This window comes from Magnolia sinica, chromosome 9 (assembly GCF_029962835.1).
Source record: "Magnolia sinica isolate HGM2019 chromosome 9, MsV1, whole genome shotgun sequence".
NCBI lineage: Eukaryota > Viridiplantae > Streptophyta > Magnoliopsida > Magnoliales > Magnoliaceae > Magnolia > Magnolia sinica.
The window spans coordinates 49282364-49307817 of NC_080581.1; the positions used below are offsets into that span (position 1 = coordinate 49282364).

Sequence of the window (25454 nt, forward strand, 5' to 3'; positions counted from 1 at the left end):
TCCTTGTAAGTTCAGCTGGACAAACTAGTCTCATATTTGATATCATTGAATTCCATTGATAACTTACTTTGATGTCATCGAAAGAATTTTGATTGCATTGAGTATACTTATAATTTATCCTGGAGATATTTGTTTCCCGTGGCCCCAAATAAATTTTCAATGGTAGACGTTATTTTTGAGACTGGGATATACCTTATTTTTGGGCTCATACCGTAAAACGATACAGAAAAATAGATGGACGGCATGAATGAAACACATACATCATGGTGGCCCCACATGGCACAGCACTGGCCATTAGGTAGTGGCAGGGTCACTAGCCAAACCGCTCTCTTTCCCAATGGATAAAGGTGGTTCCCGCGAGTTCTGCAGCTCCTCCCAGTATCCTCTCTCCGGGGCCATGCACCAGTTTATTTGTGGTTTCTCTTCCTTCTCTCTGCCAGACTCGTTGCGTTTGCTTCTTCTTCCTCTCCCTTCTCAGCGCTCTGCTTTTCCATTTCTTCCTCCCAACATCATTCCTATACGTAAATTATGCTTTCATTTGCCGTCTAAATCCAATGCAAGGCTCGCTGCTTCCCTTCTCCCGTCAAAGAAGCAGTTCTTGGATCCCGACGAAGAAGAAGAAGAAGAAGAAGAAGACGAAGAAGAAGAAGAAGAAGAAGAAGAAGATGATGATGATGATGATGAAGCTGCAGAAGAATACGAGGGATTCACTGACGATGAAATCGCTGCCATGGCATCCTCCGTGCAAGGGCCCGCAGTGCCTCGGTTTGAGGAGCATAAATGGCAGAGAGTAGAGAGGCTTCGATCGGAAGTCAGAGAGTTTGGGGATGAAATCATTGACATTGAGGAGCTCGCGTCTATTTACGACTTCCCAATAGATAATTTTCAGGTTCGCCTCTTCCTTTTTTTCCTCCCATTTTTGTTTGTTAGACATTACAGATTCTTGCTAATTAAGCTGTTATGCATGGATCAAGGTTTTATTGAGGTTGTATATGATGAATACGAGTTCACACAATTACCTCGTTGGCCTCCATCCCTATTATGCTCGTCTTTGAACATAAAACACAAACTGAATCTACAAACTCAACTTCCTCAATAACCCAAGCTATTTTCTAACAACCCATATCTCTCGTGATTGACCCAGAGATGGCATTGCTCGAGTACCTGTCAACCACAAGAGCACCCACTTAGCATGTTTTCAGTAGTAATAATGCAATTAGATCAAGGAAGAAACTAATTGCAATAAGATTCTATATACCAGACTGAAAGTTTGAATCAAATCACAAAAGAAAAAAAGATGCAATCACTGTGAGGAAGCTCAACAGTCCCCCCTAGTCTTATACCAGAGATCACTACTTCCCCCTCTACAACACACTATCACAGAGAAAAAAGAGAACTTGCTCAAAGAAAATATCATTTAACCGTGTTTTCCATAGGGCCTACGCCTTCTTTACTATGAGTATTTACAAGATTTTCTCTTTCAAACAATCTCTAACATAATCTAATGAATCCAAAAGTAGGACCCTTGATAGCCAAGATCTCCAAAATAAGAAAACCTTAAGCAAGAAAATCTAATAATACTTATTTCCTAAAAAAGAGATATTTTCCTTACATACAAATATGGAAGAAAGGAAATTAGGAACAAGTTAAAAAGGGAAAGTGGACCTTCTCTTGCGCACATGTATGGAGCGTGTAGTGTGGGATATGGGCTGATTGCATCAATTCCCTCTCCCCCCCGCTTGGAAAAACTTGGCTCCATCGAGATAATGGCAATATGCTCCTCATAGAGAAGGATGACACTGCTGTGATAAGAATCAATCTGAAGGCAGGGATGGCGCTAGGATCAACAATCAAACATCCGAGACAAGCAAATCCACTTACCCTAGAGGATGTGCGGGACAACGCTTAAATGTGGAGACCTGTGAAGAAGTGTAGGAATCGATGGCGAGATCCACAACACTATCTTATGCACAAGATGTAGATCCAAAGTGGAGGATAACATCATCAACGACCGCCAAAGCTAAAGAAGATGCATTACAAAGGCAAATCATTGTGGTGGATTTCTAACGTCATTAACTCGAGGATGGTTTTTTTTTTTTCAAGCCAGGGGAAATTGATTCATTGGGGTGCTACATCAATTAGATGGGTTCCAGATGGATCCCACAATCTGCTCAATTGAAGATTGGCCCTTCATTTGAAAGTCCAACTGTCAAGGTTGCATCGAAGGACTATCTAGTTGCTAAGATTGTAAATCTGGACCACATCAAGGATCCAAGTTGCCTTGATCAAGGATCTATATGATATCCATTGTTTGATGACAGGCCTGGATCAAATCAACGGTCAAATTACAGTACCGGGCCTGTGGGATCAAACAGATGTCTATGAACCCATAGGGTCTGTTATAAAGTTAGAATTAAAGTTAGTCTATTATGACTTGTTGAACAAGTTTCCATTTAGTATTTTAGTCTCCTGTTTTGTGGCCCACTTTTTGGGTATCAAATGATGCTAGGACACAAATTGGTCCCGTTTGAAATCCTATTGAGGCAACTTTTGAATGATCCAAGATTATACAATACTAATATCATTTCAGTGAGTTATGGCTGAATTACAGAAAGCCTATATTCTTGTGATTGGATTCGTGATATTTTGGTCATTTTTAATATTTTGTTGAAATTGATGGTTTTGATTAGAAATAATGGATGGTTAAGATTATAAACCCTTTGGGAAAAAGTATCTAAACATGTATGGACATTTTTTAAAAAGATCCAAATAGATTCATAGATCTTGCAGAGACCTCAAGGGCCCATACATCACCCAAAACAGACTAATGTGCACACAGTTATGCATTTCAGCAGCTATGAAAAATGGGCATCCATCAGATGACATTCATCCTCTCGAATAGTCATTGATGATCGGTCAGATTCACAAGCATTCCTATGAGGAAAGGCTTATGATACAGGAACCCACACTTGTCTTCATCCTCTTCTATCATATGTATCTTCATTTTGCTTCATTTCAAGCTCTATAAGGAAAGGCTTATGATACTGGAACCCAACTGTTGACCAATTGCTGACCCAATTTGTGCAATGGGTGACCTTGGTCCCTTTGTACCTTCTGCTTCTAAGCAACATTTAGAACTTGTTTCACAACTTTGGAAGTCATTTTTTTTTGCTTACAGGTTAGTCTCAGTTACAATTGTTGTGTTTAAGCTTTGGTAGATTATAACTGGCTTGAATTTCCTGATGAGTCTTTTAAGGGATCTGATAGTGGGAGCATTCCCCACTCCACCGGCATTCCAGACTAGAATGTCATTCATTGAGGAAACTAATTTGCAACCCTTCTCGCCTCTTCAGTGGTCTAAGTCTAACCTTTCGAAGGACCTCCCCCTTCCTGAGATTCCCTGCAGAGGCTTGTCTGGGAAACCCCTGATTTAGCTGAGTGTCTTTGGGGAGCTTTCTCCTGGTACAGGTGTGCTGGATGAGTGCAGGGAGGATAGGATTCTGAGTAGTATGGGCAAAAGTTCTGTCTGCTAGGTGTGAGGGAAGGGAGATGGCTGGCTGAGGATTGGGCGAGGTTGGCACTTGTCTGCACCGTAATAGGGCTACCCAGGCCCCTACTGACAGTTGAAGATTTGTGAGGAGGGTTCGAACCGATGTTGTCCTGACTATCTGCTCCCCTGTTGTGGTGCAGGATATGATGGCACGACGGAGGAGATGGACTGAGGGATTCAGCAGACCTGAGCCATTGTTCATCTGAGAGGCTGGCAGGTGACGAAATCTGAGGTAGAGCCACCTGGTTTAAGTTGCTGCGGGATAGGGGAGGCGAATTGTTAAGGAAATACGGGGAGAGATCGATGGCAAGATGGCCTCCCTGAGGCGAAGAGGCTCTACCCCTTGGACAGCAAGGGAAAGAGTTCCAAACTGCTGCTTGGTCATCTAACGGATTCTCAAATAATTCACCCGGTTTGAGAGGGGTATGGCCCTCTGATAGGGCCTTTAGGAAGCGCTTCGAGGCTATTGGCGAGAGGGCTAGTTGGCTGCATAAAGGCGAAACAACTTGGGGGTTGGCGTGGCTGACATGGGGAGAAAGCCCAATTAAGATGAGCTCTTTGTGCGGTAGAGCACGCGCTGGGGAGGCCTAATCTGGCTTGGGAGGCGAAGAAACGAGGGAAGCTGCAGTCTCCTATCTGAGGTGCTTGCAAAATTCGGCTTTGATAAGAAATGGATCTGCATGTTGGAGAGATGTTGGTCCAATTGCTGGTTCTCGGTTCTCATCAATGGGGAGGCAAGCGGGTTCTTCAAATCATCGCGGGGCCTCTGCCAGGGAGATCCTATCTCGCTGGCCCTCTTCATCCTCACTGCGGAAGTACTCAATAGAGGCTTCGGCCATCTCCTTATTAGTGGTCAATGCCAGACCCGTAGGAGCTGCCCTATGATCTCCCACCTACTATTCGCTGATGACACGATCCTTGTTGCTAACGGCAGTAAGAAGTCCCTCAGAATGATCACAAGCTTCTTCAAACAATATGAGAGGTCCTCAGTTCAACGCATCAACAACCAGAAGCGCTTCTTCATCATGCCAGCTAAGAATTCTGAGGCGCAATTGAGAGCAGCTACTAGCATATTGGGCTTCAACAGAGGCCGGTCTCCATTCACATATCTGGGCATTCCCATCTTCTAGGAAAGACCGCGTAGGGCGTATTTCCAGGCCCTGCTGGATAAAACTTGCTCGAAGATAGCTACCTAGAAAGCCAGGATCCTATCTCAGGTGGGGAGATTGACGCTGATCAACCATGTGTTGTCCAGCCTGCCCATCCACACATTAGCGGCGACGGATGTGCCGATCGGTATCCTAAGGGATCTTAAAAAAGCCTTTGCCGATTTCCTATGGGGCTGGGAGGGGACCAGGCGTAAATGCCATTGGCGCAGTTGGCAATCGATCACTCTTCCTAAGGCTGAAGGTGGGTTGGGACTCAGCAGCCTTACCGCTGTTATGAAAGCATGCCACTTGCAGATGGCATGGACCCTCAATTTTAGGAGAGAATCCAGTTGTTGGAGCCAATTTATCCGTGCTAAGTATGCTACGGGCAGTCACGGTGTTGGAGGTGCGCTTGCACAGGCCTCTGCGTCTGCACTAGCCTTCGGGTTGCCGCTGTGGAAGTAGATATGTAAACTCGTTACTAGAGCCCCATACACACTGGTTGATCGGGAAGGGGGAATGTAACGTTTGGAGATGCAACCGGATTGGGCTGGGTCCACTCGTCAATTAGGCCACTCACCCCATCCCACCGAATTTTCTATTGGCCAAAGTATTGGACTTGCTTGGTCCAAATGGCTGTCGGGCTCACTCCCCGCTACTTGCATTCCTGCCGCGCGTCATCATTGACCATATAGTGGAGGAAGGTATTTGTACCTCCTCCACAGACGATAGGCGCATTTGGACGGACTCCACTACGGGGGAACTCTCTGTTCAATTGGCAAGACAAATTTTCAGATGTCACGCCACCAAGAAGACCTGGTCCAAGTGGGTTTGGCATGCAAAGCTTCCACCAAAGATGTCTTTGCTAGCCTGGAAGATCCTTCACAAAGCCATCCCGATGGACACTAGGATCCAACATAAAGGGGTTTCCCTTGCTTCCAAATGCAACTGCTGCTCCTCTTCATCTGCGATTCAAGCAGAATCCATTGATCACATCTTTCTCCTGGGGACTAAGGCGAGGGAGGTTTGGGACTACTTTGGCAGAATCCTCGACGCGAACGGGCCTTCCCAATCATCGGTGGTGGGAATGGCCTCCTTCGGGTGGTCCGACGCCTCTTCCTCCCTCCACAGATTTCCCCTCAAGGGTCTTATTCCCTCTGTCATATTCTGGGAGAACGAGAAACACAGCCTGCTTTGATGGTGTAGACATTTCGGTTGTTGGTATCATCACCAACATTAAGCACTGGATCGCGCAATTTGCCCCGCTCTTGCCCCCTCCCAAATCTATTACCGGTCCATATTAGCTTCCTTCTCTACCCTGGGTATCCTTGCGCCTCCTGCTTTGTATCGTACTGCTCGCATCGTCAAATGGTCCAGGCCGCAGCTTGGCTGGTCTAAGCTCAACGTTGACGTTTCGACCCTTTGCAATCTTGGCCCATCGGGAGGGGGGTGGGGGGCATTGCAAGGGACAGTGCTGGGAAGGTTCTCTTTGCCTTCTCTCAGGCCTATGGCCTCGGATCTAACATGCGGGCTGAAGTGAGAGCCATTCTTGACGGCCTAATCTTATGCGTGAGATTCGGGCTCAACAAAGTGGAGGTGGCCAGCGACTCGAAGTGTGTCATTTTTGCCCTGTTGAACGCCTCCACCCTCTCTTGGACCATGTGGTATTGGATGACGAGGATCAAGGCCCTCACTCGTTCATTCGATATCTGCTTTGCCCATTGTCATAGAGAGGCTAATTTCCCCGCCGATGAGTTGGCCTGCACGGGGAGTGGAGGCCAAATAGATCGCTTCTTCCAGACGCTGGAAGATCTACCGGCCAAGATTAGAGGCCTCCTTTTCTTAGATAGAACCGGCTTGGGTAGCATCCGTATAGGCTAGCTGGCGGCCCTATCTGACCTCATTTGCTTCCCGTACATTTTATAATAGGCGGGCCCAATTGTGGGTCTGCTCGAATCCACTTCTGTAAAATTTTGCTACATGAATATATCAGATGGAATTTTGAAAAAAAAAAGAAAAAAAAGCTCTGGTAGACGAGCTTGACTAGTCTTTGACCACTTTGAATTGGTTTTACACCATTTATTGGGCTTGGGGATTTTATTCGAGTCACAAATATTACATGGCCATCCTTTACATGGTCGTTATGCTGGTTCATAACATCCATGTTACTGTAATTGTTGTGTATTGGAAGGATGCTTTTTTTCACAAACTAGCTTTTCTGTCATTTTATTTCTCATTGCTACCCTTGCACATGCAGCGCTTGGCTATCCAAGCACTGTTGAGAGGCTCATCGGTAGTAGTTTCTGCGCCAACAAGTAGTGGAAAGACATTGATAGCAGAAGCTGCAGCAGTGGCCACAATAGCTAGAGGAAGGCGCCTTTTTTATACAACTCCGTTGAAGGCTCTGTCCAATCAAAAGTATCGAGATTTCTGGTACATACTATCTTGTATATATTCAATCAAACAGGCTCCTTCCTTGTTCATGATGTGTATTTCTGTTGCACAGGTTATGGGTTGTTTGTATGGTTCTTTGATCAAGCTTGTTAGGCACGTTGTACCCTTTATGAAAAGATGGACCAATTGGCGTCGCATTCAAGTGTGCATACACATTACATACAATGCACAAGAGGTTTACTAAATCCACATGCACCTCCACATGCTACTAACCTCGTGTACATGGGAGACATCTGAGCTATACATTAGGTGAGCCCAAGTGTGTAGAAGACTTGGCCAAAGATCAGATTGGTCCTCTGGTCAGGCGGCTACATGCCCTTGGTAAAATTTTTATACCGCCTATAGTCATTGTAATTTATACTGCTTATAGTCATTGTAAAGGGTGGTCTACCAGTTGAGTTTCCTAGTCTTATCTTCAGCATTTCATCTAGATGGTGGTTCCCACCTGATGCTCAGCTTGTGTCACTGTGTACAGAGGTTTATATGGTCATGTAAAACTCGTACGCATAGCATGAATGTGTAACTGTGTGTGTCTGCATATATCTAAACATATTATGTACATGGTGGTTCCCATCCGATGCACAGCTTGTGTCACCATGTGTGGAGGTGCATATGGTCTTGGTAGACTCATAACATACTGACATGCATAAACATGTAAACATTGTGTATCTACTCATTTGTATACATAACATGCTAACACGAATAAACTTGTAAATATTGTCTGTATCTAAATATAATATCCGGCCCATTCTTTGGGAGCATCTTGCAAAGTCACACCAGTTGAAGGGCCTATCTGTTATATCGATGTCTAAAGTTGCACAAGCATGAAAGTAGGCAATGGATTTGGGAGCTGGAGGAGGGGAGCATGACACAGCTGGAAACTGAGATGCATAGTGGGTCAAAGTTCAAAGCATTAAGCAATGATTGTGGGAAAACCTCTACACTAGTGGTTGCCAATCTACCTCTCTCTCTCACTTCATTCAAAGAACAAATACAAACTTTAACTCAATTAAAAAAAATTCTCTAAGCAATGGTGAGTTTCACACGTCTTATGGTGACTATATACAGTCTTGCTCACAAAGTGATACCCTAATGCAGTCTGAATTTACTAAATTGCCCCTATTTAAATTTCTCTCTGTTAGGTTTTAATTGAGGGGCTTTTCACAAACTGCTAATATCCAAACGTTTCATCACACCTAGTATCTCTTTTGATTAACTCTTGCAAATGGCCTGGTGGCATCGGATCCCCCCACCTAGCTTGGAAGAACTTGAATTCATTGAGTTAAATTCAATGTACTGTTCCTAAAGCTTCCGGTTGAGATGTTAAAACTCTTAAGTGGAGATCCACACAGTCCTACCTTAGTCGAACTCACCATGTCACTAAGAATTTCCGGTACCCTCTTGGCCATTATGGCCATTACGGTAATGGTGGCCATAATGGCTGCTGTCGTTACTGCTAAGATACAGGCCGTAATGACTGTTATGGCTTTTATTTATTTATTTATTTATTTTTGGTTGAAAAAAATATGGTTCAGCCTTGTTACAGACCATTTTTTTTGTAATGTCCGTTATGGCCATTTTGGCCCCATAATGCATAATGGTTACCATTGTTACCATTACATAACTGTTTTGGCATACCTTGATTTGATCATCAATTTTAGATTAATTTATCCTGATGTGGTGACCAAGGTGTTCCAAAATAGTAATGGTGACCGTAACGGCCACCACCGTTACCATTATGATATGGGCCGTAACGGCCATTATGACCCTTATTTTTTGAAAAAAATTGTTATAGGGCTGTTATGGTCCGTTACGGACCGTTATGGGACTGGTATAGGATTGCTACGACCTGTTTTTTCTGTAACGGCCGTTTCGACCTTGTAACACGTAACGGTTATAACTGTTACCATTACGTAACGGCTGTTACGACCGTTACGTAACCGATTTTGAATACCTTGGTGGTGACACTTTAAGTATCTATGTCTATACTGTAGTATGCAGTTAAATCTTCCATATTGAAGATAGAGCTGATCTTTAGCTTAGGTGGATGCTTAAGGAGATATGCATTTTCTCAAAGTCACTTCTCAACAGTGGTAATGATGCACATGATGCACATTCCTCGAGTGTAGTTTGTTGTATGATCCTTGTGGAAACCGTTCTGGCTTAAGAAGGACAATTACTTGGTTGCCTTGAATTGTGTGAAGCATCACCCTAATTTTCAACAAATCCCTTGTAATTTTGGTTACTTTGTGTTTCCACTTAACCTGTCATGGCCAGCTCTAGCAAATAGCATGCCGCCATGTGTTGACACACTTGTACAAAAGTCAGGTACTCACAGAGTGCGGAAAAGAGATCGTGAGAATCCGAAACACACATTTGCCAGAGATGTGTGTCACGCCAGGAATGCCATAGCACCCAGAGACGCAAGCATGATCGAAACCCTAGAGGGGGTCATCTTCCTAGTACCATGTGGCCATAAGTTATAGGCTATACATACGCAAAACACCCTAAGAGCACGCATAACCCGATGGAACGCTAAGGTGGTGATGCCTGATGACACATGGCTAGACCTAATTGCCCACGCACAACCATGGACCACTAAGCGGTGCACTAAGAGGAGAAAGCCGTTGGGAAATGGAAACATGTGTACACGGCAACACAATGGTTGGTTGGCTTCTTCTCAAAATAGAAGTGTATCAAGCCATGACCACTAGCCATGACCGCTAACTGATCGGACCATTGATCTTGAAAGCCAATGGACCTTAAGCAAGGTCACCGCCTAACCCAAGTCTATAAACGCAACAGAGAATGAAAAGCTTCAGGCCCTCTTCAAACCAATCAAACAAATCTCATATTCTACTCAATGCCGCCTATCAAATCTTTTTCGTCTAATATGGACACCTATTTTTGGCATAGCTTAGCCTAGTTTAGCATCTTCACTTCTGTCCAACGCCATGCTTCAACAAATTTTGATCAATTAAAGTAGCTTAATCTCTCCACTTTTGTCTAGCGTATCGTTGCAACAAGTCGGAGTTAGTTTAGTTTCATTCTCGACCTCATCGTTGGACCCTAAATCTTTAAGTCATTACTTGGTGATTCCTTAGGCCACAACCTGTTGGCCAAACCATGAACGTCTTATGACCAACTAGGTCCAGAAGAATCATCCATGGCCGCTTCACTTGCACGAACTGCTGTCAGTAATTTCTTCTACTTTATTTACCTTTTTGCTGATTGTACTACATTTTAATTCGGTTTAATAAAATCGGCACTTAGCCTTATATTTCCTATTTCTTCTTTGAGTATTTACTTCGTTAGTAAAAGCAACAAAGTTATTACCGTTGTGATAAAAGTCTTTGTTTTCAAGGTAAAAAGAACTAATCCGAAGGACTAACCCTCCTCTTCAGAAATCGTCTGATTCCTTGTCGATTAATGGCTAAGTATTTAGGCCAATATTGATAGATTTGGTCCTAATCCGACTATTTTGGTGCTTGGGGTTACGAGGCATTCGGTTTGATTTGAGTCGTATATGATTCTGGCACGCCCGACAGTGCCGACACATATATACTCACACACGCATAATGAAAATTGGGCCATTCATTACATGTGTGGCCACATGTCCAAATTGAAGCCTAACACTTTACACAATATTATGTCTGAGTTTCTTGTGAATCCCCTAGATATGTTGCACAAAATCCTTAACATCTTGGCTCATTTGGCAGTATTGGGTAGAGTTATTAGATCAATTTAAGGTTTAAGCCCATTGGTGACTTAGGAAGGGGATAATCCTGTAGCGACAGGTGTTGTGGATTATATGGAAGAAATGTTCTGTGGAGGGATGGACTTGGTGGGTAGTGCCTAACCCATCTAGTTCATGAGAGAACGAATTTGTGTTGCCATATGCCTGTGGAGGGCTGACTCACTCTCTCCTAGAGTGTACTGGATTTCACTATTAAAATGGTTTTAAATCATGTTTACCATAAACTTTCACAGCCTATACAAGGTCTATACGTTTTACATCTGTTGATGGCCTAAACAAGGTTTTAGAGAGTTTCGATCTCAAACTCAATTAAGACGCCCTACACAAGGATGACAAACGTATGCTCCCATCAGAGGCCTACACAAGGACTTGGCCAAACTCTGAAACCCAATCCTACACAAGAATCGGTTTCTAGACAAAATGAACTCACAAACATTGTTGTTGAATCGCATATGCACAATCGCATATGTGATCGCATATTTATTTATTTATTTATTATTATTATTTTTGAAAAATTAATATATATATATATATATATATTTATTAGGGAAAATTTCAAAAAAAATGTAAAAAAATATAAGAAACTGAGGAGAACTTTTCTAAGTTAATAGATAACTGATTTTACATATTTAAAATACATTTGCGAGAGATAAAATCAATTAAACAATGAATTAAACATCAAGTCATCCACATTTAACAATATAGTTAGCAAGAAGTAACAATAAAATCAACAAGCTATTTATTTATTATGGTAGAAAATCAACAAGCTATCTTCCTTGAAACTTAAAAGTGCTTGAATCTTGATCTTCCAACTTCCAAGAGAGAGAGAGAGAGAGAGAGAGAGAGAGAGAGAGAGAGAGATCACTTGGAAGTAGGAAATACAAGAAAGAGGGAGATTAAGACCACTTGTGGTTAAGAAATGTAAGAGAAAAATAGAGTAAGAGAGTTTTGGAGTGAGAATATTGCAAATGGAGGAGATTTGGAAGCCTTTTTATAGACAACATGTTATTTTTATTTTTTTGTAAAAAAATAAAAATAAAAATAAAAATTCAATGTGCCATGGCCAATATGCGATCGCATACATCGCATGTTTGATCGCATATTTTTGCATATGCAACATATGCCATCGCATATGTGCCACATCGCATATGCCATGATCGCATATGCGATCTGCATATGGATATGCGCATATGCGATCGCACATGACAACAATGCTCACAAATAACTTTCTTACCTAAAGTATATGAGCCCCCTTGAAGCGCCTTATTGAGGATCTTCCTTAAACAGGAAAGCATCTTCTTCAGCTCCCTTGAACTTGAAATGGATGTGCCTTTACTAGTGTCGAGGTACGGATGAAGGGTAGGTTAATCCTAACTTAAGATGAGGGATCTTTAAAGGTAGGGTTAGGATTCCCAAGGACTAGCATTCAATGCCTTTTAGCACAAAAAATTTATAATTAAAGATGAGTGCTAGGGCATTAATGAATGTTGGAGTTTATATTTCAATCCGAGCTTTGAATGCTCAATAAATGTACTTTATAACAATGATTGAATGATGAACTCCATGAGGAAAAGAGCTTGGGAGAAGGGTTTTTAGCTAGGGAATCACACTCTCATAAAGTTCTCTAATTTTCACCTGTTTGTTTTGAAATTCAAGAATAAGATTTATAGAATGATTGCAACGGGTGAAAAACGGTAAAAAAATGGCTAGTTGTCGGTCGGACTGAATTAACCTTATGTGACACTGAATTAGGAATGAAAATCAACTCTGGCCCTTGGACAATTTTTGGCACCGTCGGTTGCACTGAAGGTGCCTTTTAGTGGTACCGAATTTAAGTTTGGCTGCAGCCGAATTTAGTCATTTGCACTCTGTCCTGTTTTCGCGAAGTTCGGTGGCATCGAGTGTTTCCTTCGGTGGAATTGAATTTGACATTTGGTTGTAGCTGAATTTGGTAGTCTCCTTGTTGTCTTGTTGTTGCTTAGTTTGGTGCAATGGGTGTTGCCTTTGGTGGCACCAAAGGTGCACTCGGTGGGACCGAATTTGGCATTCAATTATAGTTGAATTTCGCAATCTGCTTGTTGTCTTATTAAAGCTCACTTTGGTGTTACCGAATGTAGCTTCGGTGCGATCAAATGTACCTGAATGTCAATCCTTTCATTCCTTCCTTAGTCTTTGGGAGATAGGTTCCTAAGGTTTTCCTATAGGGTTTTGAGGGTTTTTGCGTTTTTGAGGGTCAGTACCATGGCACACCTATATTACCTTTCTTTGCACTTTGGTTTCTTCAAGTATTCTTTATCGACGTGGCTCATCTTGGACTTGACATTGAAATTGTGGTTTTCGGGGTGCAATGCGTTACTTGCGGAAGCTTGGTGGAGCTAAGGAATCAAGGCCAAGTCCTGGAGGGGGTTGATTAGGACTTATTTAAAATTATGCCAATTAAAAACAAAAATTGCTTAACTTACACTAATATGCAATCAAACTAGGTAAGGCAATATAACTCCAAGGCTTCCAAGCTAATAGAGGGTCTAATCACATAAACTATAAAAGATATGCAAATAAGCAACTAGTCTATAAAGATAATGTATATGTGTGTGTGAGATGTGCTACCTATTCAATCACTAAGCATTCATCTAATCATGCATGTATAATTAAACATTCAAACACATGCATAATTAAACAAGTGCGCAAATGATAATCCCAAACACAATCATATATAGTGGTTCGGCTACTTGGCTACTCCACTCCCGGCAGATGCACTCCTCATGAGTGTACTAGATTTCACTATCGGAGGTTTTAAATCAGGTTAACCTCAAACCTTTACAGCCCTACGCAAGGACTCTAAGATTTATGCCTTAAAGAAGAGCGAGTCTTACTCTCGAACCCAACACGTATTCTCCCGCCGGAGGCCTACAAAAGGACTTTGGTTGGTTTCTCCTTAGGCTAACCAAAAACCTTGGTCCTACACACGAACCATGAAATTTAGGCCCTATGGAGGAGCCAAGGTCCTATGAAAGAACCTGGGTGAGTTTGAACACAAACTCTTGCACTCCAACCTACACAAGGAAGGAATACAAACATGGACTCCTACACCTGATTCTTATTTGTCGGATTGAGTCCCTTTTGATGCTCCTCTTGGGTTGCTTGATCTCTTTTCTCCCATGCTTTAATCAGCTCCCTGATGCTCCCCCGATCATATTGCTACCGCTTCGCCAAGGCTTCAGCTCCACGATCATTTGTTTATTGGTTTGCCAAGATTACTCAAGTCCAATCTCTAGGAAATGCAAGAGTTCAAACACATCCCAATGTTGAGGTTGAAATCCTCATTAGAGTTGAAATCTCAAAGGAGATTGCTTAGAACTCAATGGAGTAGAGGCTAGGAATGAGGGATATGCATATGAAATCACCCTACCTTTGGTTGCTCCAAAAAGTCATCAAAATGCCCAAGAACCGATTCCTGTTTATAAAAGGTTCGAACTCCAATGGTAAAAAAAAAACAGGTAGAAAACAGCTTTGTCGATGCCATCGAAGGGTCTTTGATGTCATCGAAGATTCCTTCAATGTCATCGAAGGGTACCCTAATGCCACCGAAATTTTCAGACAAAAATGATGCTTGCTTGCTGGACAGATCTGGACCCATTTCGATGTCATTGACCGGATCTTCGATGTCATCGAACATCATGCTTCGATGTCATCGAAGTGGCTTCGATGCCATCAAGAGAATCAAGGAAAAAAAAAATCCAAAAACCTTGCTAGACATTTCTGAATCTCAATTGATGCCATTGAGGGGACTTAGATGCCATCGAAGGATCCTCGATGCCATTGAGAATTCCAGCCAGAAATCCTATTTGGTTGCTGGACATCCTTGACTCTCGATCGATGTCATCGGCTAGGTCTTCGATGCCATTGAAGACCTGTTCAATGGCAGCTCGATGCCATCGAACATGTCTTGGAATTTGCTGTTTTGGGCTAACTTTTACATAGTAGATTCGCACCTCTTCTAGCCTTGTTTATCATGTTTTTCTTGGTCTCCTAAGGCTAACGGATGATCAAATTTATATTTCTATTGAGTCAAGATCATCTAGAGGTTATAGGGTTGTTTTAGGTCAAGGGTTAAGATCACCAAGGCACCTGTTTTGCCTGTTGTTGCTTCCTTGATGCTTTGTCTTTGGTCTTCACTTTCCAAAGGCTCAACCGAATACTTGACACAATGACTCACGTGATTTGACAAACCAGGGTGTAAAAATGAGTACACTAACAATCTCCCCCTTTGTCAATTACGTGACAAAAAAATCGAACATAAGACCATGTCATGGTCCATATCAATAACATACCAAAACAACTAAAGATATTACATGTCAAATATAAATGATTTACAACTCGATACACTAAGACATAACACTTGCATTGCTCCTCCAAAATTGCTTCCCCGACCAAACTTGTAACAACAAACAAACCCTACACAAGAGAATGCATGTTTTGGTGGGCTTGATCTTTCTCCCCCCTTTTGTTAGTATTTGACAAAGGGTTAGTTTCAAAAGATATACTAATAAAATCATATGTGAAACAACTCTATATGTCAAAGATATACCAATCAAAAGACTTATACTAACAAGGCTTAAGGGATGCATATTAACTTGAAAATCATGGAGCATGCTAATTAATGTAATTCAAATAGATATAATTGAAAAAAAGGAATGACCAATGATATTCTAAGCTCTAAACATGTGATATTTAATTCAACAACTTTAAAGCTTAAATTATCAAAATAAATGTGGTTAAATCCTCAGGTTTTACAATTAAGCACAATGTGAGGCAAAAATCCGTTCAGTGGGTTCTAGATGAGCGTTCAACTTGAAACATAAGCCTAATGGATCAATGCCAAGGGTATGAATCTTCTCTAGTTGCAAAGGGATATACTCAATAATATGGTGTAGATTATTAGGAGACATTTGCCCCTGTTGGTAACTTCAACTTTATACGAGTGCTTCTGTCCATTGCGGTTGACCAAAATTGGTGCTTACATCAGTTATATGTAAAGGATGCCTTCGTCCAAGCGGATTTGCAAGAAGTATCCATGGTTCTTCTGTGTGGGTTTAAGGGTCAGGGGGAGCATGGAAAGGTGTACCAGTTGAAAAGCCCAAGCACAGATTGAAACAATCTTCGTTTAGTGCTGTGATATCTTAGATTAGTTTTCTAAAGAGCACCTCAGATCACTTTGTGCTTGGAAAAAAAAACCACAGGGTCTACTACTATTTGGTTTGAATATGTGGATGATATAATTTTCTCATGTAGCAAGTAGCAACAATGCCAAGATTAGCAGTGCAAAGTCTTCTTTGGTTGGTGTATTTGACATTAAGGATTCAAGAACTTTAATATACTTCCTTGGGATAGAAGTTGCAAGGTTTAAGCATGCATTTTTATTTCCCACAAAAGTATGTCCTATATTTTATTATTGTAGGAATGTTGGGTGCTAGGCCGTTTGACACTCTTTTGGAAGCAAATGATCGCCTCTATACTAAGCAGTTGTGGGCTTCAATGACACTCTTAATCATAACACTCCCTATATTGAATATGTTCTGAGTGTCGCAATTCAGTTCATCCATGCTCCCTTCTCTCACCATCCCGAGGTGTTTATCCGATTCTTTGTTACTTAAAGTCTACTCCTGGAGATTGGGTGGGTTCTTTAAATGATCGCATATCTTCAAGTGGCTATTGTATCGGAGGTAATCTCTTGACTTGGAAAAGCAAGAAACAACTCGTATGCTTAAGCTGAATACTGTGTAATGGCTCTTGCGACGTATGAGATTGTTTGTCTGCAATCTCTTCTTCTGGCCAATGGGATTTTACGTTCAGGCACCTAATCCACTACATTGTGATAATCAAGCATATTTCTTATAAGTTGTAACCCTATCTTTCATGAGAGGACCAAACATGTGGAAGTTGATTGTCACCTTATTTGGGACAAAGTCGCTTCCTAGTACTTCGTTTGTTGGCACAGGTCTTCACAGATGTTCTCACCAATGGATCCAATTATTCTCATTTTCATTGTACATTGGACAAGCTAGGCAAGTGTGATGTATATGCAATAGATTCATTTAGTCAGTTCATAACAATCTTTGTAAAGTAAGAGGCAAAGCATCTACGACAGCTTCCCCCTCATGTAGTCACCGGCCTTCTTCCCCGCCCCCTCCTTTGTCGTTTCTGGAAAAACATCTTTCGGCGGAGGAAAGGAGGCGACTAGTCACTTCTAGCGAAGTAGCGAGTTCATGAGCAAGTGAATGAATGAGCTTTGAGGGGGAGTGTAGTGTCTGTGCATGTGTGCATCATATTATCGCACTACATCAAGGCACCATAACTTTATTTACCTTTAGGGCATGTTTGGATTCACCAAAAGCATGAGAAAGGAAATAATATTTTTGGTAAACCTTATTTCCAAGAAACTGTAGAAAAGGAAATATTATTTTCCTTGTTTGTTTTTTTATAAATTTTTCATAGAAATTTAGAATCTATTTTCAAACTTATCGTTTGGCAAAACAAAAACTTTTTTTGAAAAGATTTGAGGCAGTTATTAGCATGTGCTAGATTACCACATGTGGCACGTGGGATACTTAGAGATGAATAATGGCACATGTGGCATACATGGCATATGTGAGCATTTGAAGCTGAGTTGTGGCACACGTGGTACATGTGAGGTGTTTGAAGTTGTACAATAGCACATGTGGCATAAGACATGCATTGCCACACTTGAAATGTGGGCACTAAGGCTAGATGATGACACTTGTGCACATTGTCACCATTGACACGTGACATATTTGGAAAATTGAAGATGGACGATGGCACGTGGGGCACATTAGTGAATGTAGGGTGCTTTGCACATGTGGGGCACAAGTAAGATGAATGATGCTACATGTGGCACAATTGGGGTGCAAGAGAAGATGAATGGTGATATATTTGGGACAATAGCACATGGGGTGCAAGAGAAGATGGATGGTGATATATGTGGCACATTAGCACATTGGGGGCTCTTTACACGTTGGGCATAAGATAAGATGGATGGTGGCACATGTGGGGCATGACTAAAGATGGACTGTCTCATTTGGCACATGTGAGGCGATTGAACATGGGTAGTAGGACATTTAGACTTTAACCCTTGAGAAATTTATTTTCCTTCCATTGCGGGAAAATGCATTTCCTAAGGGTGGAGGTGGGAAAATAAGTATATTTATTTTCCTATAAAGATAGAAAGTGGGAAATGGTAATTTCTTACAAAGAAAGGCTTACCAATCAATGTTATGCAAGACATGAAATCAAATATGACATGCAAGATTTCAAGCTTTAGATCATACTAATTTTAAACAATCACAAAATTCCATATCCCACATACGATCAAACATTCAACAAGGGGAATCTACGGGGGTCTAAGCCTACACAAGTTTAGGGTTGGATCAAATAAAATTATAAACCAAACAATACCCAAAGGAGTGTAAGAATCATCCAATCTTGTAAAGGATTGTTCCCCAATTCAAGAGATTCGCCATGTTTCAATTTGGGGGAAAATATAGGGTTTGCAAAAGTTGGAAATATTTGGAATTTGGGATTATCTAGGGTTAGGGTTGGGGATTTAAGGTGAGAGATGAGAAAAAGAGAAGAAATCCAAAACTTGAGACGATCCACGCATGTGGATAGCAACCTGGCCCAAGCGCACGTGCGTGAGTTCCTGTCCGCATGTGTGGAGGGCCCATGTAATCGGAAAACGACTCGTAGGGTTTGGTCAGCCAGGGGAGGCCCACTCTCACACCAATTTTCGTGTTGATCCGCTGCCCGGTGTGTGCGTGGTGCTCTGCCGAAGTTTCAGCCCCTTTGGTGGGCAAAATTTTGAAAATCTGCTGTGGAGGAGAACTTGGGCATAAAACAAAGGTGAATTTGAAGATGGGAGGGCTGTGGAAGATGATGAAAGTGGAGAGTAGGAGGTGGGGCGATTTGGGATGGTTGTGACTTCGCACCACGGTAGTTAGCCCTTCGAGGAAGGGAGAGTTTCGCACCCAATTAGCTTCCTCAACTCAGAGGGATAGAGAAGAAGAAAAAAGGCAAGATTTTATTCATAAACTTCAATGAAAAATACCTACATGGGGTTGCCTATATATAAGAAAACCCTAAACCCCAAGAGCCACGCCTTGTGCGCACACTAATGCTTAGAGATGAAGTAACAAAAATAACAATTAATCTACGCAATCAAAACCATTCATGATGTTTCTAATAATGATAATAACCAAAACTCAAAATCCTAGATCATCTAGGGTAGTGGGCCACGATCATGAGATCCAATGGTGGAATCCACATGATGATCGGGTCCACTCCAATGCTCCATAGCATAGCCTCCTAACTAAGAGGTCCTCCATAGACGCCATCGTCGATCCAGATCGATAGTGGGGCCTTCCTCCTCTTCAAGTACGTGCGTAGGGTGGGGGGCGTGTGCGTGCGCATGATGTCCGCATCACAATGGAAAGTGAGTTTCATGAAAAACACTATTTGATTTACCATACTTTCCATGAATCCTAATAGGCCCTTAAGTTATCATGAATAATAAGTTTATAGTGGTGAGGCTTGACTCTCACAAAATTCACTGTTCCCTTCACGTCTTTTCTTCTCTTTTATTTCTCTTTACCATGCTAGCCTATGAATCTGAACAAAAATCTGGGTTTCTCAATGTGTTGGAGTTGATGTGAGGCTTTGAATCTGCAAGTTGTGCAACACTTGAACAAGATCACAGGTTCCCTACAGAGCAAAACTGTTGTGGTATGATGCACTGTTTTAAGTGCAGAGCAAAACTGCTAAAAGGACTTCAGGAATATGATTGTGTTCAGGAGAGAAGTGTCATTGTTGAGACATGAAATTATTTTTCTGTTGAGATTTGCTTTTGCTGTCCAGTATTTGCTTAAAGAGTTACAGTGAACATCTGAAATGTGAATCCTCCAACATACTCCAGATTACCCAACTCGACATGGCATGACTTGGATAAGGATATGGTTGGCGTGCTGCTGAGCTGTCCTTAAAGGGCTAGAATTGAAATCCTTGACTTTGCAGACCTTATGGAATTCTCCATCTGATTGGTCAAAAAGTCCATTTGTGCTTAATTTTAATCTTGTTAGTCTTATAACTTCTAATTTTACTTTCATTGAGATATATATTTTTACCTTATAATTCTTTTAGCCTGATATTGCGGTATAATATTTTCTGCAGTTGACATTGCCCACAGTCGACCTTTAATATTTTAAATTTTATTCCTTTACATCTATACAACAACCTGTATGAAATCATTGAACCCACAGTGGATCTTTAATATATTAACCTTTTACATGTCTACAACAAGCGATATGAAATCCTTGTTGTGCCTGCACTTCTTAAGATTTTGTAATTTGGTGGGTCACGATAATTAATTCTTCCTGTAATCGACTCCCATTAGCCTTCTTGCTTTGTGGTACCTTTCTTTAGATCAAACGACTGGCCTTCTGCCTGTAAAAAAAAATAAAATTGTCTTAGGAATGCATAGCACTTCCACTTTTTTACATCCGTAGCTTCCTTGAATAGATTAATGATGCTATTTATGACAACCAAGTCATTTTTGTTGTGTTTATCCTCAATTGTTTTTAGTGGGACATTTGGTGAAAGCAATGTTGGCCTTCTTACTGGAGATGCTGCAGTCAACAAAGATGCTCAAATATTAATCATGACTACGGAGATTTTACGTAATATGCTATATCAGAGGTACTGCTCTCAACTGCTTTCTTTGAGCTTAAAGTGTTAGTTCTTCGTTTCTCTAAGATGAAGGGTCAATTTGGGAGTGTGGGCATGTTTTTTGCAGTAAATTTAGATTTAGATGGACAGAATTTCAAAGAAAAATGTGGAATGGATGTTTTCGTGGTTAAACTTTTTTTTTTTTTTTTTGTTTTTTGAATTTCCATTTTAGGTGATGTTGCTCCACTTCAATTGTTTGCAAGATTTGTGGGAACAAAACTCTAGAAATCAGAAACTAGCTGTTGGAGGAAACATTACTGTAGGATCATGAATTGGGTTGGGACAGTCACTTGAGGAGCAGGAACATGATCATTCCCAATGCATGTATGCTCTGTCTTGGTAATGAGGAATTGGTTGATTATTTCTCCTATGTAGTGAGTTTGCTGCAAAGGTTGGCTTACCTGTGTGCTTCTTGGGTGTTGAGGCAGGTGAAGCTCCTTATGTGATTGAGTAATGGTGGCTGGTGTTGGTTTAGGGATGTCAGAGTTGTGATAGAAGAGATGCGAGAGAGGTCAATGTGGAAAGTAGATGTCAATCTATTGAGAGGGAGATTGGAGAGGGCGGAGGGATTTCAATGTGGAAGTGGTTGTTTATCTATTTGGTTTTATGGAGGAACTACGAACAGTGCTTTTTCCAAAAAAACGGTGTATGAACAAAATTCATGTCCATGGGAATTACCGTTTCCAACTACTCCCAAACAACTGTGACAATTTTTTGTGGATGTCAATTTCTGCAAAGTTGTTTTCATGCTCCCAACTATCACCTAGAATGCTGAGAATTATTTAACATGTAACATTATCTTTTATTTCTTTTACATAGCTTTCGCAGTTCATGAACACTCTTAAACACAAAAAAAAAATAAAATCAGAATAATTATCCAAAATTGATAATTATCTTTGTTCTACTCATCATCTTGAATGTCAGACTGGCTGCACAATCAACACTGTAGGTTACATGTTATATGTAGGCTGAGAACCTTCTGACATTCTGGTGTTTGCCTTATGGAAATGGCTACTAGTGTTTTACGAGGACATGGATCAGATGCCAAGCGTCGATTTTTCTTCAGTGTCTGGCATGGCTTCCTTAAAAATCTAGAAACAAGGTGATTTCTATATGCTTATAAATGGTTTAATGAACAAATTACACAAGGCATTTAATAAAATTTGAAAATCTGAACAAAAACATACATTTAGGTCCAATGAATGAAAAAGATAATATCATTCAAAAATATCTAGAAAGTTGTACTCTATGTGAACATTACGCAACATACATGAACTACACCCCCAAAAAATTTACACCAAATTACTTTGATAGTTTGATATACAAAAAAGAAAAAAGAAAAGAAAAGTTGAGGTGATGTAAAATCTATTACAAAAAAGAAGTTGAAGTAAAGCCTAAAGTGTGGAATGAAGAATGAAGTCACCTGGATTCTGGTGGAGGTGAGCTTGAGCGGAAGTAATGACAACTCTTTGATTTAAAACTAAAATTGTAATAGATGATGAAGAATATGGAAGACGAAAATACAAGAAAACCTTAAGGGTTGTTTCACCAATTACGACTGTAATGTAAAGGAAATGGGCAATGATTAAGAATTACTTGAGCTGTCTTCTGACATCAGTTGAATTTGGTCGCAATGATGGCAATTTTACATTGTTTGATATATCTATAGTAAAATCATAATGATGATGATTTTACATTACTTGAATGTCAAATCATCACCAAAATAAACTGATGTTGCTATTTGGATTGAAGATTTTCATGGTAATATCATGAAAAAGTGCAATGATTACAAATTACTTGTCTCCTAAATACATATGAATTTGTCCAACGATTCAGGTGTTTGGTTTGGCTATGGTAAAATTGTAATGATGACATATTTCCCTTACATTGCTAGCGTAATTGGCAAAACGAACAGGCCCTAGTAGGGAACCTCATTTTAAGCCTTTTTTTTTTTTTTTCAAGGATAGGAACCTCATTTTAAGTTTCTAACACTTTAGACATTTTCTAATGACATCATTAAGATGAGCCATCTGTATTGCATCTTGGGGTTCATGGAGCGTTGATGTAATGCCCCGGAAAAATCCGTACAAAGACCCGAGTACCACCTCCGGCAGAAATCACTAAGGACCAAATCCTTTAGAAATTAGACGAGAATTAGCTAAGTGCCAAACTAGATTATCTGTGAAATTAGCTCTAACCGCTTTAAATACGAACTGCAAGACCCAAAGCGTGTAGAATCATTGATGCTACATTACCCTGAAATCTAGGATCAATCTCTAAACCCGGTTGCTCTCGAGAGCACACTGAAACTCCGTATCGGACTTGGGTCGTGCATCGAAAGTCCGATTACCGCGAAACTATAGGGTTATGACCGCCTTGTTGGACTTGACAGCCATCTCATAAATCAAATCCAGATAGTGTCCAGAAACGCACAACTTGAGCCCGGAGCGAAGTGTGTGAGAAATGCGAATATCTTTAGGAAATGAACTAAAACTTAAGTGAATTGAGTCGTTCACTTGCAGGCCAAATCTGAAGATTTAGACCGTCGGAATCTGACCCAATTACACCCTCGGATCAGGGAAAATTTCCAACACAGGTCAGTACACTTGTGACCTTGATCGAGTATCGGTTACCGTTGAACTGAAACTGGTCCCCCGCGGCCGATCCACTGATCCGATCGGATCGAAAACTTAACTCGACCTAGATCCAATGTCAGGAAGCTTAAGTCCGACCGCATGCAGAAAAGGGGCCTCCAGATGTGCCCTGTTGAGCCGAAACAGCCAACATTTGGCTATAACCTAAGTATATCATGGCCCTGAGGCCATTTACATCAGTCCTGGGCTTATATAAAGACCTAAACCCACCCCTCTCTCATTCCATACGAATTTCAGCCCTAGGAGAGAGAAGAGAGAAGAAAGAGAAAAGAAGAGAGGATAAGAGAGAGAGTGGGAGATCGTTCCTGGGATTCGATCCCGCCACTCCACGTGCTTAACCACCGTTATCGTATCGCTATTCCGGTGATTCTGACTCCGTACTTGGGTAAGAAATCCTAACCCTAATCTGTTTTAGAGATCCAAATAGAGTATGTGATGAAATAGCTAACCTATTTCATGCAATTGGTAGCCGTCGTGCCATAGACGAAGACTTAGTGTACAAACTGAGTTTGATACGAGTCTACCGGCGAAAGGTGCGGACTATAAATGTTTAGGTTATGGTTTTCAAGGTTTTCAATGTCAGTTAATGATTTATGACTGACTTGAATGCTATCACATGCTTAGATACGATGTTTCCCGCGCTTTACACATATATATGAAATATGTTGAATATAGTGTATTCCATGTGTTTGTTGATATGATTGAATGAGTATGGAATTTGGATTCGTGCTGGCCATGATTATTCGTCGTGAATATATGGTTGTTATACGTGTGACAACTCCTTGGTGAAAGGATTTGCCCTAACACATGTTATAACCAACATACGTCATGTAGGTTGAAGTGTGTAGTCTAAGTTGTTGTGAAAATGTTTGAATGAGTAAATGCTTGTTTAAAGGTATGATATAAGGGCGTTGAGACAGGATTCTCAACCCCCTTATGTATACTTATGGTTTCCTTTATGTTACCTATCATACTATTAGGTGATTTGTGATGAAATGCCTATGTATGTTAACATGTACACTAGGTGTTTGTTAAAATGCTCAAATAAGATCTCTATGTGGATTGATTGTCACGTGCTGTTCTTGACTATCACATGTGAAATAAATTGTTTTGGAGTGTGTTTGGGACTATGGTATATTCTAGGCAATTGGTAATAGGTCCTAGATTGGTGGCTGAGGTTGTTTCGCCACACCGGACGTGTTTGATGAATCCGAGTCGTACTTGGGTTGTCGACAGTGGTTAAGCCACACGGAGTGCTTACGCACTTCATGTCGATCAACTCAATGTGCGCTCGTACTAGTCGAGCTCGTCAAGTAACCCAAGTGGCCCGATCTATGTTCACCATGTATGGACGCTACTGCTTGAACCTAAGGTACCAAACTCACCAGTGGAAACCCCGTTAACCTTGGTACATTGATCCGCTAAGACTCATGAGCCGGACATGGTGGTATGGGATACCGTGGTTGAGCTGTCGGCCTACGCTGGGGCGACGAGCCTCCCCATAGTGACCAGTGAGCAACACCGCCTCGTGAGCCGAATACGGTGGTATGGGACACTGTATTCGAGCTGTCGGCCTACACTGATCAGGTGACGAGCCCTTTGTAGTGACCTTGAGCATACTCTGAGACTGCGTTGAGGTGACGAGTCTTTTCGTAGCAACTAGAGTATAAACTAGGCCTACCCCGGTGCAGCTTGGCTGTGGTCCCCAGTCGGGTTGGTGACGAGCCTTCGAAAATAGACTGCCATTTGGTAGGGCATTGGTGGTAGTGACCTGAACTTGCCCATCGTATGTGACTGCTAGGTTTAATGACCCTAAAATGGATCATTGTTTGGGAATTGATATAAGGGAGGTACCTTAGCTTCCCAATCCTGCTGTATGAAAAGGTCTAATAAGAACTCGGTAATCATGTTCATGCACCGCATTGCATGTGCCTTTGGCATTGGAGTTGAGCACTGTGGAAGGGATGCATGCCGCGACCGTGAGATGAAGTTCGCAGAGGGAGTGCAGGCGAGGGCATGCATCATTAATACATATCATGTTTACATTAACCAGAGTACTTAAGGATACTTGATTGTATTGCTTTATCATTACTGCT

The 25454-nt window shown here is 41.4% G+C and overlaps 1 protein-coding gene across 1 annotated transcript in view; it reads left to right on the plus strand.

The window, feature by feature from the left end:
- The first annotated feature begins 300 nt into the window (after window positions 1-300).
- Window positions 301-25454, plus strand: part of LOC131255423 (DExH-box ATP-dependent RNA helicase DExH15 chloroplastic) — a 145670-nt gene continuing 120516 nt past the window's right edge. Inside the window, exons 1-3 of the mRNA XM_058256127.1 lie at window positions 301-889; window positions 6956-7131; window positions 20561-20674. Coding sequence (XP_058112110.1) covers window positions 338-889; window positions 6956-7131; window positions 20561-20674 — 842 coding nt within the window. The 5' untranslated portion in view covers window positions 301-337. The remainder of the gene's footprint in view (window positions 890-6955; window positions 7132-20560; window positions 20675-25454) is intronic.